General features: G+C 59.5%; 2 protein-coding genes across 5 annotated transcripts; both read left to right on the forward strand.

Annotated features, from left to right (window-relative positions):
- The first annotated feature begins 1074 nt into the window (after window positions 1–1074).
- Window positions 1075–4494, forward strand: LOC138730368 (gap junction beta-5 protein-like). 4 transcript variants are annotated; one of them, XM_069875507.1, is made up of 3 exons: window positions 1076–1609; window positions 3111–3182; window positions 3330–4494. In XM_069875507.1, the coding sequence occupies exon 3, from the start codon at window positions 3354–3356 to the stop codon at window positions 4182–4184; it is 831 nt and encodes a 276-aa protein (XP_069731608.1). In that variant the 5' UTR covers window positions 1076–1609; window positions 3111–3182; window positions 3330–3353; the 3' UTR covers window positions 4185–4494. The 4 variants fall into 4 exon arrangements, with proteins under 4 accessions (XP_069731611.1, XP_069731608.1, XP_069731609.1 ...); XM_069875508.1 differs by lacking the exon at window positions 1076–1609 and adding an exon at window positions 2821–3016; XM_069875509.1 differs by lacking the exon at window positions 1076–1609 and adding an exon at window positions 2855–2923.
- A 6758-nt stretch (window positions 4495–11252) lies between these two features.
- Window positions 11253–12442, forward strand: GJB3 (gap junction protein beta 3). The gene is made up of 2 exons (XM_069875123.1): window positions 11253–12065; window positions 12350–12442. Exons 1-2 carry the CDS (start codon window positions 11308–11310, stop codon window positions 12363–12365), a joined length of 774 nt encoding a protein of 257 aa, XP_069731224.1. The 5' UTR covers window positions 11253–11307; the 3' UTR covers window positions 12366–12442.
- Window positions 12443–15143: the final 2701 nt, after the last annotated feature.

Below are 15143 nucleotides of genomic sequence, written 5' to 3' on the forward strand. Positions count from 1 at the left end.
TTTTTAATCCAAGCCAATAACCCCCAGACGCTCCCTGGCCACCCGGCACGCCGCTGCTTGGCTGCTGGCATCCTCAGCAAAGGCACCTGATCCTGGAGATGGGGTGGAGAAAGCGGGAACACATCACCCGTGTGGTGTTTGGAAGCTAAATCCATGGCTAGAGGGACAGGAGATGCTTTGAAATATCACCCAGGGAGCATAGCAGCCTCCAGCTGTGCCTAGGGAGCGAATCATAGAATCGTTTGGTTGGAAAAGACCTTTGAGATCATCAAATCCAACCGTACCTGTCCACTACTGTGCCGGATCCCTAAGCAGCTTGTTGGCCAAGGTTTTAGATACCTCCAGGGATGGAGGAAGCCCTGTGCCTCGGTGTGTGCAGCAGAAAAACGGGTATAATCCGATTTACCTGCCCCCTCCGGAGCCGGCTGTGGTGTTTGATTCATGTCAGGAGCTTGGCTGGTGACTCCTGGATGAATGACGCTATATAAATGCAAAGTGCTATTAATATTTCATGTTGTAGTGAAAATCTACTAATGGGGTTTGTTCTTGGAAGATAAAGTGCTGCCGTTGATGCAGACCGTGTGCCCAGCGCCGGGGGATCCTCTGGGCTGGCTGGTGGAGGGTGCAACCTTTGGCAAACTGGAATCTCCAGCAAATTGAAGTGGTGGGAGGGCAGCGCTGGCTACTTGTTTGATTTCCAGCTGCAGAACTCTTCCCTGGAGCCATCGACAAACAGCAATAATTTACTTTATAGATGTTTAGATTTGTTTCTCTACGTATTTTTTTTTTTTAAACCCAGCAGAATTGCAAATGAAACGTGTCTTGACTCCTCAGATGACTCCAGATCTACCTGAGCTCTCGCACGCCGTGCAGCAGCTCCTGCTCCTTGGACCCCCAGCCTTGCTCTGTGCTCCCTGCTGTGCCCCAAAGCCATGAGCCGGGGGTCAGGACTCAAAGAAGGGGTTCTCTGCGCCAGGGACTCATCTCAGGAGGGCTCCCAGGCTCCGGTGACAGGGAGGGAGCGATGAGGAAGACTTGTGCTGGCTTGCAGGTGAGAGGAGCCCTGGAAAAGCGGTTTATCAATTCCCAGTGAAATAATCAATGCATCAGAATGTGGGGAGGGATAAAGGCTCTTCTTGAGTTGTTGCTGTGGTGTGAAATTTGATTAAAAAGGGATGATAAAGAAAGTTGTTTAGTTGACCAGGTCCCACTGCTTCAGGTGGATGCTCCTGGGGCTTTGCCCGTGTTACCCCTGCAGGTCTGAGCAAGCGAAGGTGGTCGCTGAAGGGATGGAAAGACTCCAGGCCATGCTGGGCATCCCAGAATTCCTGCAGGAGCTCTTCCCTGGGGCTGAGCAGCAGATGCAGCCCCGCACGGCAGCAGGATTGGGCCCCAGCGTGTCGCAGGGCAGCCCTTCGCCCCAGGAAATCTGGCAGCCTACGGGACACGTGGGGATCTGCCTCGCGCCCCGTCCCTTCCCTCTGGGAATCTCCTCCTCGCTCCCAGTGACTCACGGGGTGCCGGCGCCTCTCACACTGGGAGATGTGCTCCTGCCTCAGCAAGCACCGACTGGCAGCAGCACCAGCCTTGGCAGGGGGACGCTCTGCAGGTAAGCGGCGTGGAAACGCTTCTCCGCTGCAGCCCCAGCCCCGACGAGGCAGTGCTGGGGCTGGAAAATGTGCGGAGCCTGACCCGATGCCAGGGTGATGGGCGCATCCTGGGCTGCAGCCGAGAGCGTGCACGGGGAAGGAGAAACGTGGGGGTTGCGTTGTGTGTCCCAGGAAACGTCCTGGTGAGACGGGAGCTCCTGGTTCCCATGGGAGATCTGGTCGCGGGGAGCATCTGTGGCCTCCGCATGCTGCACAAGCCGGGCCGTGTGGAGAGGTGGGATGCGTTCACCCCCAAAAGCTCTGCCCGCACGGAGGGTCCTGTTATTTTACTGGTAGGTGAAGTGTTCAAAGAGAGTCTTTGCCAAACACAGCCCTGGGAGTCCTGCGTGGCTGCAGCCCCGTGCCGCGTGGGGTGTGTTTATCCGGTGTGATGCAATCCAGCATCAAAGCAGCTGCTCGGGGCTGAGATCACTGTGAGGTGATGGGATTCGGGGCTGCCCAGCCCTGGGTTCACACCTTGGTGTTGCCTGGGTCTGTGCAGCCCCCCGAGCTCACCCGCTGCCTCTGCTCCGTGTGCCCAGGGGGCCAAGAAGGCCAAGGGCATCTTGGCTTGGATCAGAAACGGCGTGACCAGCAGGGCTGGGGAGGTGATTCTGACCCTGGACTCGGCACTGGTGAGACCGCTCCTCGAATCCTGGGGTCAGTTCTGGGCCCCTCACCACGAGAAGGATGTTGAGGCTCTGGAGCGAGTCCAGAGAAGAGCAACAAAGCTGGTGAGGGGGCTGGAGAACAAGAGGGAGCTGGGGTTGTTTAGCCTTGAGAAGAGGAGGCTGAGGGGAGACCTCATTGCTTTATCCAACTACCTGAGAGGAGGTTGTGGAGAGGAGGGAGCTGGGCTCTTCTCCCAAGGGACAGGGGACAGGACGAGAGGGAACGGCCTCAAGCTCCACCAGGGGAGGTTCAGGCTGGACATCAGGAAAAGATTTTTCACAGAAAGAGTCATCGGGCACTGGCAGAGGCTGCCTGGGGGGGTGGTGGAGTCCCCATCCCTGGAGGTATTTAAAAGACGGGTAGACGAGGTGCTCAGGGATATGGTTTAGGGGCAGATAGGGATGGTTGGACTCGATGATCCAAGAGGTCTTTTCCAACCTGGTGATTCTATGATTCTGTGCTCACTTGGGGTATCTGGCATGGCCCCCCCTGCGCGTGGGTGGGCGCTGGGCTCCTCCCGTGCTGCCCGGGTCGGGGAGCGGAGGCGACGGCAGATTCCAGCGATGGGAGAGGACGCGGCGGTGCAGCCGCAGAGCTGCCGGGTGAGTCACGCCCCGGCTGCTCCGATTTGTTGTCTGCCGTGGGCCAGGCCTGGCAACGTAAGGAAAATTAATAACAAATACCTGGGCAACGAGGTGAGCGATGGGGTGGGTGGTGCGGGACGGTGGAGGGCTGAGCAGGACGTGGAACGCAGCTCACAGCGGTTGAAGGATGCTTTTGCTGCGGCAGAACCAGCGAGCTTTGCCGGGTCCCCGTGACCCCACGGAGGGGGACGGTGCTCTGCAGGGACACGTCGCCCAGGTCAGTGCTGGGATGTGTGTTGGGTGCGTTCCTGTGAGTGAGCAAAGGCCAGAGATGGTCCTTGAGGTCCCTAGGGAGGAGCCCAACTCGGTGCTTCAGGGCTCTCGCTGCTTCTTTGGTGTCACCGTGTCTTGTCTCTCCTCCCAGGCTAACTGAGGCGATCGGGGGACCATGAACTGGGGGGTGTTCGAAGGGCTCCTCAGCGGGGTCAACAAGTACTCCACAGCCTTCGGTCGCATCTGGCTCTCCCTCGTCTTCATTTTCCGCCTGCTGGTCTACGTGGTGGCGGCCGAGCGGGTCTGGAGCGATGACCACAAGGACTTTGACTGCAACACGCGGCAGCCGGGCTGCACCAACGTCTGCTTCGACCACTTCTTCCCCGTCTCCCACATCCGCCTCTGGGCCCTGCAGCTCATCTTGGTGACCTGCCCTTCCCTCCTGGTCGTCATGCACGTGGCGTACCGGGAGGCCAAGGAGCAGAGGCACCGCGTCACCCACGGGGACGACTGCCGCTGCGTCTACCCCGACCCCGGCAAGAAGCGAGGGGGGCTCTGGTGGACCTACCTGCTCAGCCTTGTCTTCAAAGCCGGCGTGGACGTGATCTTCCTCTACATCTTCTACCGCTTCTACAGGAACTACACCCTGCCCCGCGTGGTGAAGTGCGAGCTGCCCCCCTGCCCCAACGTGGTGGATTGCTTCATCTCCCGGCCCACCGAGAAGAACATCTTCACCCTCTTCATGGTGGTCACCACCTGCGTCTGCATCGCGCTCAGCCTCGTGGAGGCTGCCTACCTGATCGGCAAGCGGTGCCGCGAGTGCCTCCTGGCCCGGGGTGTGGAGAAGCGCTGGCACCGCCAGAACTGCGTGAACTCCCGTGCCGAGCCCCTGGGCACGGGGGGGCAGGTTTTCCACGGGGCAGACTACAAACCCTCCACAGCCTCCATCCCCCCGCCGGCCTCCAACCCCAGCGCGCTGGCTGAGGAGGAGGAGGCTCTTTCCTAGAGCCTCTGGAGGGAAGGCAGGAGCCACTCGCCCTGTCCTGCATCCTCCTCCGTCCCCCTGGTGCAGGAGCACTGGGGTTGGCAGCACCGCGGAGCCGGGCTGTGCCCGAGGGCTCTGCCTCTCGCACCCTGGGGAAGGCACGTTACGTTGTTCTGCTGAATTTGGGGTAAAGCCAGTGTTGTAGGACACGTGTGGCCCTTGAGAGCTGATGGGGACAAGCAGCTCTGCAGCGGCTGGGAACCAGGAGGATGAGCCCGTCCCAGCCAGGCAGGCATAGCTGGTACCAGGTGTATCCTTGCAATGAATAAAAGTTTCTGTCCCTAAGAATTGTAGAATCATGGAATGGTTTGAGTTGGAAGTGTCCTTAAAGGTCATTTAATTCCAGACCCACTGGACAGAGCGATTGTTCTGCTCTCTGAGTGCTGCCAAGACAAGGATAAAGGCTGCATCACCCCTGGAAAGGCATCGCTCCCGCGGGAAGCTCCGGGTTGGGTTTAGGAATGGGAGATGGGGTCAGAGGTGCCAGAGCCGGGCGGGTGGGTTTGGGGGTGCACGGGGTGTTGCGGGGTCCATGCTGCCTGGGAAGCACTTGACCTTGCACCCACCGAGTCAACAGCGAAATTCTTGTTGCGCTCAACCAGGCACTGGGTGCAGGCAGACAGCTTGATTTTCTCCCTGTGATCCCTGGTTTTAAAAGAATGCAATGAATTCTTGATTTAAGATGAGCTGCCGGGCAGCAGCAGGCACACCCAGCAGGCACGAGAGCCCTTTGCGGCCAGGGAATGCCAGGGACAGGCTGGAGCGATTGAAAACGTATCGTGAGTTTTCCAACCAGCGCAGAGGTTGTGGAGGTGCCAGGGGAGAGGGGTTGCCAGGATGGGTGCCTGAGAGCCCCTTTCTGGGTCCCCCTGCATCCCACACCCTACGTAAGCTGCACCAAGAGCCAGGGCTGTTTCAGAGGGATGTGGCCGTCGTTAACAGCGCTCATTAGCCGAGTGGGAACAGGAGCACATGCTCGTGCACCAGCCGCCGTGGCGAAGCGCAGAGGATCCGGCTGGGCAGGCTGAGCTCGCCGTGGGCTGCCGGAGAGGAAAACACCCGAGCAAAACATCTGAATAAAGGAGAGGAAAAACACCCCAACCATTGATTAAACAATAACATTAAATGGCAGGATATCATCCCGTTTATTGCTGTAATGTCGCGTTCTGCCATGACTCAGGCAGCGCTGCGATTTCTGAGGCCATCAACAGTAACTGAGCATTAGCCGGGATGAATAATTAACAATAATTTCATGGCAAATGCGCTCATAAGTAACATTAACGTGGAACGCGCAGCTTGATCTGTTACTGGCTTCGCTCTGTTTGGAGGGTGCGATCATTATTTTTCCCGTGAGCCCCGGCACTCGCTGGCTCTGCAGCAAAGGAGGCAGCGGGGGGGAGATGCCGTCGCTGTGCCCTTTGGGGGCCACTCTCCGTGCCAGCTCATCGCAGCTTCTGCCACCTTGCAGCTCGTCTGACCCAAAGAACCAGCTTGAGACTCTGGTTGGGCACAGCTGAGCTCCTTCCCAGAGCAGAGAGGGACCAGCAGGGATGAAGGGGGAGGCAGAGGCACCGCTGTAGCCAGCGCGATGCTGAGGGCAGGAACCAGCTAGGGAGGGGGTGGTGGAGGAGCCCCACCAGCCCTGGACCCTCTGGGCACATGGGAAAAGACACTGGGGAGCTTGGAGACCCTTGGGGTAAGAGGGGCAGATGGTGAAATACAGGTGGAATCCTTCCATCTCCTTTAAATGAAGCCGTTCTGATCTCTGCCTTCCTTCTCTCTGCTCTCATTGCTGTCTGCTGGGATACACACCTGAAAATTTTCTTTACTGAAGCCATTAATGTCAGAGGATAGAAGTTATTCTTCGTGTGCCAACCATTGTCTCTGATTTAAAGAGCGAGGGCTGGGCTGTTTGTTTTCCCTCCAGGTTGGCTGTTGTTGATCAAGGCTGTCCTCAATTAACACAATCCAGAGGTGTTCCCCAGCTGCAAGCACTAATCACGGTGGAGGTGAGACCCAGAGCATCCACCCTGCCGCCCACCTCGCTTCCTGCACCTCGAAGCAGCCGCTGGAGCTGCTGCCCGTTGCGAGAGAGACTCGAAGATCCAGTTGCTGGTTGTTGTCCTGCTGCTTTATCTCTCTCCAGGCAAGCGTTACGGCTGCTCCACGCAGCTCTGGGTGTCTTGCACCATCCGGGATTGGGATCAGCAGCTCCTGGATGGACAAACAGGAGTGGTTGTTGTCTTCTTTCTGGGCTTGGCACCAAGGGGAGATGCTGCCCCGGCTGGTGCTGCAGGAACAGGGATGCAGCCCACGCCACATCCTGGGATGCAGAGCTCTGGGTTCAGAGGCAGGACCCGTGTCAAGCTCCACCAGGGGAGGGTCAGGCTGAACATTAGGAAAACAATTTCACAGAAAGGGTCACTGGGCACTGGCAGAGGCTGCCCAGGGAGGGGGTTGAGTCCCCTTCCCTGGAGGGGTTTAAGGGACGGGTGGATGAGGTGCTGAGGGACATGGTTTAGTGTTTGATAGGAATGGTTGGACTCGATGATCCGGTGGGTCTCTTCCAACCTGGTGATTCTGTGATTCTATGAAAGCAAATAAATGGGGGGATGTCCCAATAATACCTGAATGTTTCCATCATCACACAGAGGATTGCACAGGCTTGTGGGGGCACCCTGAATTTTAGGGAGAGGAGGTTTAAAACAAACCCATCGCGAATTCCACCCCAGCCAGGGATGTGGAGGGGCTCGTGTGTGCAGCACACAGGCTGAGGCAGCCTCTCCTTCCTGATAGGAGCTTGTTTATTGCCTACCCAAAACCAACCCGTTGCTGGGAATTGAAGAGAATCTCTCTGCTGTTCAGGAGCTGGAGCAAGCGGCTGCCCCGGCTCCCAGGATCCCAGTGATTCCCTCACACTTACAAGAAAGGTCTTCTCCGTGGGGACGCAGCCCGGAGAGGGACACCCAGGACAGCTGGGAAGCTGTTGGTAGGCAGGGAGCTGGAGATCAAAGGCAGGGCTGGGTCCCAAGTGCTGCCTCCTGCGATGCCCCATTTAAGACCCTTTTACAGAGTCTCTGAGGTTTTTCTGCTGGTTTGGCAACCGCCTGCTCTTCTGCTCAGACTTTTTGTTTATGAAAGACTCGAGGTTGGGCCACTGGAAGTCACTGGGTGTTTCCAGAGTTCACAGCTGGGACTGAAGCTTTTCATGCATCGCACCCTGAGCGGAGCAGCATGACAGCAGGGCAGTGTGCCCTGGGCACAAAGCAAAGCTCCTCTGAGGGCTCCTCCATGCCAAGAGCTGCCGAACCACGTTGGCACCTTGTCCTGGTGCCGTTTCAGTTGTTCCAAGGGTGGTGGAGGGGCTGCTTGCCCTTTGCTGGACACCCCAGTGGCCATCTCGGCACTGCAAAATATGGGATGTTTCCATCCCCACCCAACTGCCTTAGGGGAAATCTGTCAAAAGGCACCTGGACTTTGTCGCCGTGGCTGTGTGTCCCCTCCTGAAATGCCAAAATTGCAGGTGAGAGGCTGCTGGGGTGGGTCTGGCCCCGCTCTCCACCTGGCTCTCGCAGGGCTTCACCCTGGGGCGGGGAGCTTAGCAAGAAATCAGACGCCTCAACCCTCTCTCCTGGGCTTTTCATCTTGAAGGCCACAGCCCCCAGGTTCCTGCCAGCACTCCGGCCACACCAGCTCTCTATAACATAGCTCAAATTCCTGATCTTGCTGATATGACCATGCAAAAGCAGCTCCTGGGTGAGGGGTGGCTCCTGGCTGCTCCCGTCGGGGATCGGGGTGTCCGCGGCTGCCCCCGCCTCGGGGCTCACCCTGCTCCACACCCCCAGGCTCCAATGAGGGTTTGCTTTGGGTCTCCTTGGTCCCCGTTCCCGTGTCCCAAGCCCAGCAAACCCTCACCCTCCAGTTGACCTCTTGGAGCCCCAAAGCTGCTGGGTGAGCAGCTCCTTGTCCGTCACGAGTGCAGGGAGCAAACCTCTCCCAGCGTGGAGCACCCAGCAGGGCTCTTCAAACGTGTCCCCGCAGGAGGGGTGGCCTTGGCGAGACGCCACAGGGTAGGGAGCACCTGGGAAAATGCCACAGAGCGATGCTGGGAAAGCCTCGAGGCAGCTGAGAGGCCACATAAACCACAGGTGAGCGGAAACACATTCCTGTCTGGGCTACGTCTGCAGAAACGGGGCTGCTCCTGGGGGAGAGGGCACCCAGCTCCATGCCTTGGGCTCCTGGGAGAGGGATGGTCGCCGTAGGGACAATTCCCAGCTCCCACGAGGACAGAACTGGAGGGAGTCAGGAGGGCAGGGGTCCCTGCTGCCACTCTCCGCCACCCAGTCCGCGCCCCTCACTGGAAAAGGTCCCATCCAGGACATCCCGTGGTGGCGGAGAGGTGGCTGTGGGTTGCTGTGGATTGGAGAGATCAATGCACTGTTGCAAAACTAAGGAAAAAGCATTGAAAACGTGGGCTGTAATCGCATCATTTGTGATTCTTCGGAATGGTTGCTGGCTGAGCTGTGCCTGGGACATGGTCTGAGCCCAGCCCAGTCCCTGCTCGCCCGGGTCTTGCTGCTGGGTTTGTGGTGCCCAGAGCACAAAGCATCCCCTGGCAGGAGCCGCTGGCATCTCATGCAGAGGCATCTAACTCTGTCAATCTCGCTGCAGGCTTTGACCCACCTTTATTGTTCAACCCGAGCGTGTGTGTGCACGTACGCAGACAAGAGCCTCCACGGGAGCTGTTTGCCAGACTCGCCCAGTTACTGAGAACTGAACAAACTACCCTTCCCCTCCCCAAACGCACTCAGCGCTGCGGACGAGACCTGGCCACGCAGGAGGGAAAGAGCTGCCCTGCTCCCAGAGCCGCCTGGATCCAGCAGCTTCTCTCTGGGCCTTTATCCATTGAGCAGGTACCACTAGCGCGTTGGGATAGAGATGTGAGCGCTCACTGGGCTCCTGGGGACCAGCAGGATGGGGGGGGACGGTCCCTGCGGTGCTAACGGGGTGCGGGTGGGATGAAGGTCGGGACCCCAACATCTCACAGTGGGACCCCACAGGTCCTTGGCCCACGAGGCTGTGCACGAGGGGGGTGACGCAGGGCGATGGCACAGCATGGCACCCCAAGGAGCAAGAGTGGGCACCCCAGACCCTGCTCCTCTGTCCCACCACCCTCCCTGGGGATGGAAAGAGGCTGAATTCCCCCTCCAAGAGAAAGTGCGCAGCCCCGCTTTGCTGCTTTGGGGTGCAACGCCCTGCTCCCACGCCGGGGAGGACCCGGTGGTGACACAGCGGGCTGGCACGCCAGGGGCTGGCGAGGGTGCTGGGCTCCGCAGGAGGCAAACCGGTGCTGCAGGGAGAGCCGAGCACACCTGGAGCGGTGCCCCCGCTCCGCCTGGCCTTCCGCCAGTGCTGGTTGCTCCCACGGCACCGCACGCCACACCCCGACACAGCCATCGGCACCGAGCTCGTGCGCCCCATCTCATCCCACCGCAGATCCGTGGCTGGAGCTGGCGCTGGGCTGAGCTGGGCAGGTGGGTGTTGGGACGGTGGGTGCTGGGAAGCGTCGTCCCCAGGGCCCCGGAGATGGGGGCACGGGTGAATCGGCACTGGTGAGGGGGCACTGGCCCTGGGGCACCAGCGTTGGCACCAGGTTTCAGCCGAGGAGGGGCTCCCTCTCTCCCAGTTTTGAAGTGAAGAGCTGGGTAGGAGCGCTACAATTGCTCCCCACCCCAGCGAGCTGCCGTGGGTTTGCTGGGGAGGAGGATCTCCCAGTTTCAGGTGAGGTGAGCAGGGCTGGGCAGAGGCACATGCTGCTACAGGACTTCAGCTCAGCTCCGCTCTGCTCAGCCGTGCTTCTTATTGTGCCTCTGGGCCAGCGGTGTGGGAGCGCGGTGATGGATTCGGGGCTCACTGTGGGGTGACCCCGGCCAGGGATGGGCTCCAGGCTCTGTTCCTTCCCTGCAGCCCCAGGACACCTCGCCTGGCCACGCAGCATTCCCGGATGAGCAGACCCTGAGTGCCCACGTGCCGTCTTATCCCCAGCCATGCCCTGCTCTTGGCATTTCCCACCCTGCGGTCCCCGCTGAGCAGCGAAGGAGCCTGAGCCTCCTCCAGGTACGTCTTGGAGGGTGTTGGGTCAGCAACAGGCAGCGGCTCCTTGGGAGTGGGAATGCGGATTGACCTGAGTAGCTGGGAAGGAAGGAATTGGCCCTCGGGGTCGAAGGGAGCTTTTGATCTGGTCTGAAATTGGAGCTCGGGCTGCTCTCTGCTCCTGCTGGGCGAGTCCTGGCTCCCTGCTCACCCTGGGGTCATGGCTGCTTCGCTCTGATCTTAGGAAAAAAATTTTCACAGAAAGGGTCATTGGTCCCTGGCAGAGGCTGCCCAGGGAGGGGGTTGAGTCACCTTCCCTGGAGGGGTTTAAGGGACGGGTGGATGAGGTGCTGAGGGACATGGGTTAGTGTTTGATAGGAATGGTTGGACTCCATGATCCTGGGGGTCTCTTCCAACCTGGTGATTCTATGAACTCCTTAAAACCCAGCGGTGCAGGGACAGATGCAGCCCGGCACGCTGTGAAACCCTCTCTCGGGGTAGAGTCCTTTGTAGCACGGAGCCAGCAGCTGCCAACTCACCTCGGGGTGGAAAATAACCCGAGGTTTGTAAACCCACATGGGGTTAACACTCCGTGTTGGGTTTCGCGTGCTGCTCTGGGCTCGCTGTTGATCCTGGCTCGCTCCAGGGGATTGCGCTGCCAGTTTACACCAACATGAGCCGTCAGGCCAGGGACTTGGTGGCAGGGACTTGGCTGGGTGGCTCAGCCCTCACGGCAAAGCCTCCATCAGAAGGAAATGCAGAGAGGTTGAGTCACCGCTGCCACCAGGATGGCACGGGGCTGGGATTTACTGTCCGTGAGTGGGACAGTTCCCGCACCCCAAATACCTGTGACAAGGTGGGGGAGTCTGAGAGGTCAGTGAGATTGTGTGTGGCCAGAGATGAGCTGCTCCGGTGATGTCTTTTATCGCTCTTCACCTGCTGCTTCTGCTGGTTTCTCCAGGTTGAGTGATTTTGGCCTCTGCCAGCTGCCATGGATTGGAAAACGCTGCAGGCACTGCTCAGTGGGGTCAACAAGTATTCCACAGCCTTCGGCCGCATCTGGCTCTCCGTTGTCTTCGTCTTCCGTGTGCTGGTTTACGTGGTGGCAGCCGAGCGCGTGTGGGGAGACGAGCAGAAGGACTTTGACTGCAACACGCGGCAGCCGGGCTGCACCAACGTTTGCTACGACCACTTCTTCCCCATCTCCCACATCCGCCTGTGGGCTCTGCAGCTCATCTTTGTCACCTGCCCTTCCCTCCTGGTCATCATGCACGTGGCCTATCGCGAGGACCGTGAGAAGAAGAACCGTGAGAAGAACGGGGAGAATTGCCCCAAGCTCTATAGCAACACAGGCAAGAAGCACGGGGGTCTCTGGTGGACCTACTTGCTCAGCCTCTTCTTCAAGCTCATCATAGAGATCCTGTTCCTCTACCTCCTCCACAAGATGTGGGACAGCTTCGACTTGCCGCGGCTTGTCAAGTGCTCCAACGTGGAGCCCTGCCCCAACACCGTGGACTGCTACATCGCTCGGCCAACCGAGAAAAGAGTCTTCACCTATTTCATGGTCGGAGCCTCCTCCATCTGCATCGTCCTCACGGTCTGTGAGATTTTTTACCTCATCTTCAAGCGGGTTGTGCGGACTGCACGGAAGTGGAGGAAGTCCACCAAGCGCTCCGTCGGCTACAACAAGGCTTCCACCTGCCGGTGCCACCTCAAGACGGAGGAGAAGGACAACAAGTCCCAGACTAGGTGTGTGACAGCCCTGTGAGCCTCGGCTCCCGACCTCACTGCTCTCTGATGGGCTGCTGGGGGGGGAAGAGGCAGGGAGATACACTCAGGGAGGGCTGAACCCAGCCTGGTGATGCCACCACCAGGATCTTCAGCCAGGACCTTGCTGGCTTTAAAGGGGAGGGGGACACATCCCTGGGAATTCTTGTGCTTGGGGCTGTGGGTGCATCCCTGGGTGTCCCAGCAGCATGGGGCAGGTGCCAGCTACCTGTGGCCATGCCTGAGGGTGTCTGTTCTTTCCACAGAGGAGAGGAGCTGTGAGCTTGCCTGCCCCAGCTGGTTCACCTCCCCCTTGGCCCAGCAGCTTTTCAAGCCAAGAGTCGGACCCGTCTGAAAAAATGACTAAACCCAACAAAATAAAGTCCCCTGAGAGAGGCCCCTGTGTGCCCGAGCAGACACAGGTAAGGCAAGGGCAGCCCCAGAGCCCTGCCAGCTGCACACCACGGTGCCCACGGGGCTTGGGCATCACCCCCACCTCGTGCACGACCTCACTGTGACTGCCAGCGTTGTCCAGCCCCGCAGCGAGCCTGGCACAGAGCTGTAAGGATGAGCTTGGAGGGACCATGGGGACTCCTGGGTCCCAACAGCTTCTCTCGGGTCCTCCAGAGCTGCTGCTCACATGGTGGGATGAATGCATTGGTCAGTGCTCAGTCAGGGCTGGTGTCACCCAGCACAGTGACAGTCCCCAGTTTGCCACCTGGGGCAGGAGCAGCTTTCCCCCTTCGCTCACACAAGCGTCGTGCCCCTGTCCTGCTCAAATGGCTTCGGCTCTGCTTCCCTCGGCACCTTCGTGTCCACCTTCACCTCCAATGGAGCCATCAGCTATGGATCCAAAGGACGCTGGGATCCGCTCTGCTGAGGGCAGAAGAAATGGATCTGCAGAGGTTCCCCAGGTGCTCCTCAACCCCACTGGAGCCAGAGCAGCAGCGGTTGATTCCCAGACCCCTGTGCGCAGCATCTGCCCCCTCCACCAACTCCTGGCTTGTCACGCATCGTTAAACTTTAATTCACCGGAACCACACGCTGGCCCCCAAGGAAATCAAGGAGGGATCAGCACTAATTATTTACTAAACCTTGATAAATATTACAGTAAATAGAAATTATTTCCATTTAATCTCTCCTTAAGCAGCGCTACGTGGAGGGGCTGTTGGTGCTCCCACCACCCACGTTTCCACTCTGCTTGGCCCGCCCAGGCTCTCCCAGACCCGTGAGTGTGTCGGGGTGTGCGCTGACACCACCAGGGCTCGTGCTGCTGCAAGAGAGCACGACGGCGATGCCCACGCTGCTGGGATAATGCCCTGTCTCTGGTCCAGGGCGTGGAAAAGGGGCTTCCAGCATGGGCTGCTCCACAGGCACCCCAGTACCATGTCACTTGGAGTGCCAGCGCTGGGCACAGGGCAGCCTGCTCCAGGAAAAGATGCTCCAGGAGGCTGAAGAGCACAAGGTGTCCCACTGGGAAGTGGCTCTGGCACCAGCATGGAGCTCGTTTGGGACACCGGAGACTGACGGTTGGTGGGGGCGAAGCCTGGTGGATAAAGCAATCCACACACCCACAGGTGAGGGCAGCTCCAGCTCCTTTCTGGCTCTGCAGCAGCTCCCTCTGGGTGATCATTTCCACCCACAGAGGGCTGGTGGGGTGCAGAGCATCACTGGGGGGTCTGTAGCGCAGCCACAGCACAGGGACAGTGGGAAGCGGCATTCCCAGTGGGACAACTGGGAGCCAGGCACTGGTCTCTGCAGCGCCCTGGTGCCACGGTGCTGGGCAGCGTGTGGGTGTTAACTGAAGCACAGCAATTATTCGATATTAAACATAACGATGCTTTTCCGGCTCTGCCCTCTGCTCTGCTCTGGCACTGTCTGGGAGGAGGAAATACCAAGCCTCGGTGTGGGAAAGGCAGCAGCTCCCAGTTGTGTGTGCGGACTGGCCCAGTTTCTGGTTTCAGTAGCCCAAGCCCAGCTCCCCAGCCAGCCCCACACAGGGATTAAAGGGGGCTGCACACAGGGAGTGAGGTGGGGGGGAAGTACAGGGGCTAGAGGGGGCACACAGGGGTTGAGGGAGACACACTGGGATTGGGAGGGGGTACACACAGGGGTTAAAGTGGGGTATACATAGGGGTTGGGGTGGAAACACAGAGGAGTTGGGTTGGGGGCACGTGCAGGGGTTGGAGGGAGCATGCACAGAGGTTAGGGGGGCACACAGAGGGTGTTGGGGGCTCACATAGAGGTTGGGGGGAGCATGCATAGGGGTTGGGGAGGCACACAGAGGGTGTTGGGGTCACAGAGGGTTGGGGAGAAACAAGCAGGGGGGTTAGGGGACACACACAAGGGTTGGAAGGCACACAGGGGTTAGGAAGGGGGACATACAGAGGAGTTGAGGGGCACACAGAGGGGCTGGGGGGTCACATACAAGGGTTCGGAGGGGGTACAGACAGGGATTGAAGCGGGGCACACACAGGGTGTTGGGGGGATACACAAGGCTTAGGAGTGGGGCACACATAGAGGCTGGGGAGTCACGCACAGAGGGGCTGGGAGGGCACACAGGGATGTTCCCCCCTCAAAGCCAGCCGGATTAAAGCCTGTGCTTCGAATATCACCCCTGCTTGCCGTGTAGAGCCCGGTGCCGGGTCCCAAACCCGAGATCCTGGGTGCGGGAGCCGGCAGGGAACGCGGGGCCAGGGCAGCGCCGGGCTTCGGTGTGGCTGCAGCACCACCCAGCGCCCGCCGAGCCGCACGGAGCCGGGACGGGGCGGGCAGGGCAGCGAGCATCCCCCGGGGCATCATCTTCCCCGGTCCTGCCTTGGTGGAGCATCCCCGGGGCATCACCTCCCCGGTCCTGCCTTGGTGGAGCATCCCTGGGATACCCTGGGCATCACCTTCCCGGTCCTGCCTTGTGGAGCATCCCGCGGGGCAACATCTCCCCTGTCCTTCCTTGGAGCATCCTCGGAGCATCCCTGGGCATCATCTCCCCGGTCCTGCCTCGATGGAGCATTCCCAGGATACCCTGGGCACCGCCTTCCTGGTCCTGCCTTGGTGGAGCAT

This window comes from Phaenicophaeus curvirostris, chromosome 23 (genome assembly GCF_032191515.1).
Source record: "Phaenicophaeus curvirostris isolate KB17595 chromosome 23, BPBGC_Pcur_1.0, whole genome shotgun sequence".
Classification (NCBI taxonomy): domain Eukaryota; kingdom Metazoa; phylum Chordata; class Aves; order Cuculiformes; family Cuculidae; genus Phaenicophaeus; species Phaenicophaeus curvirostris.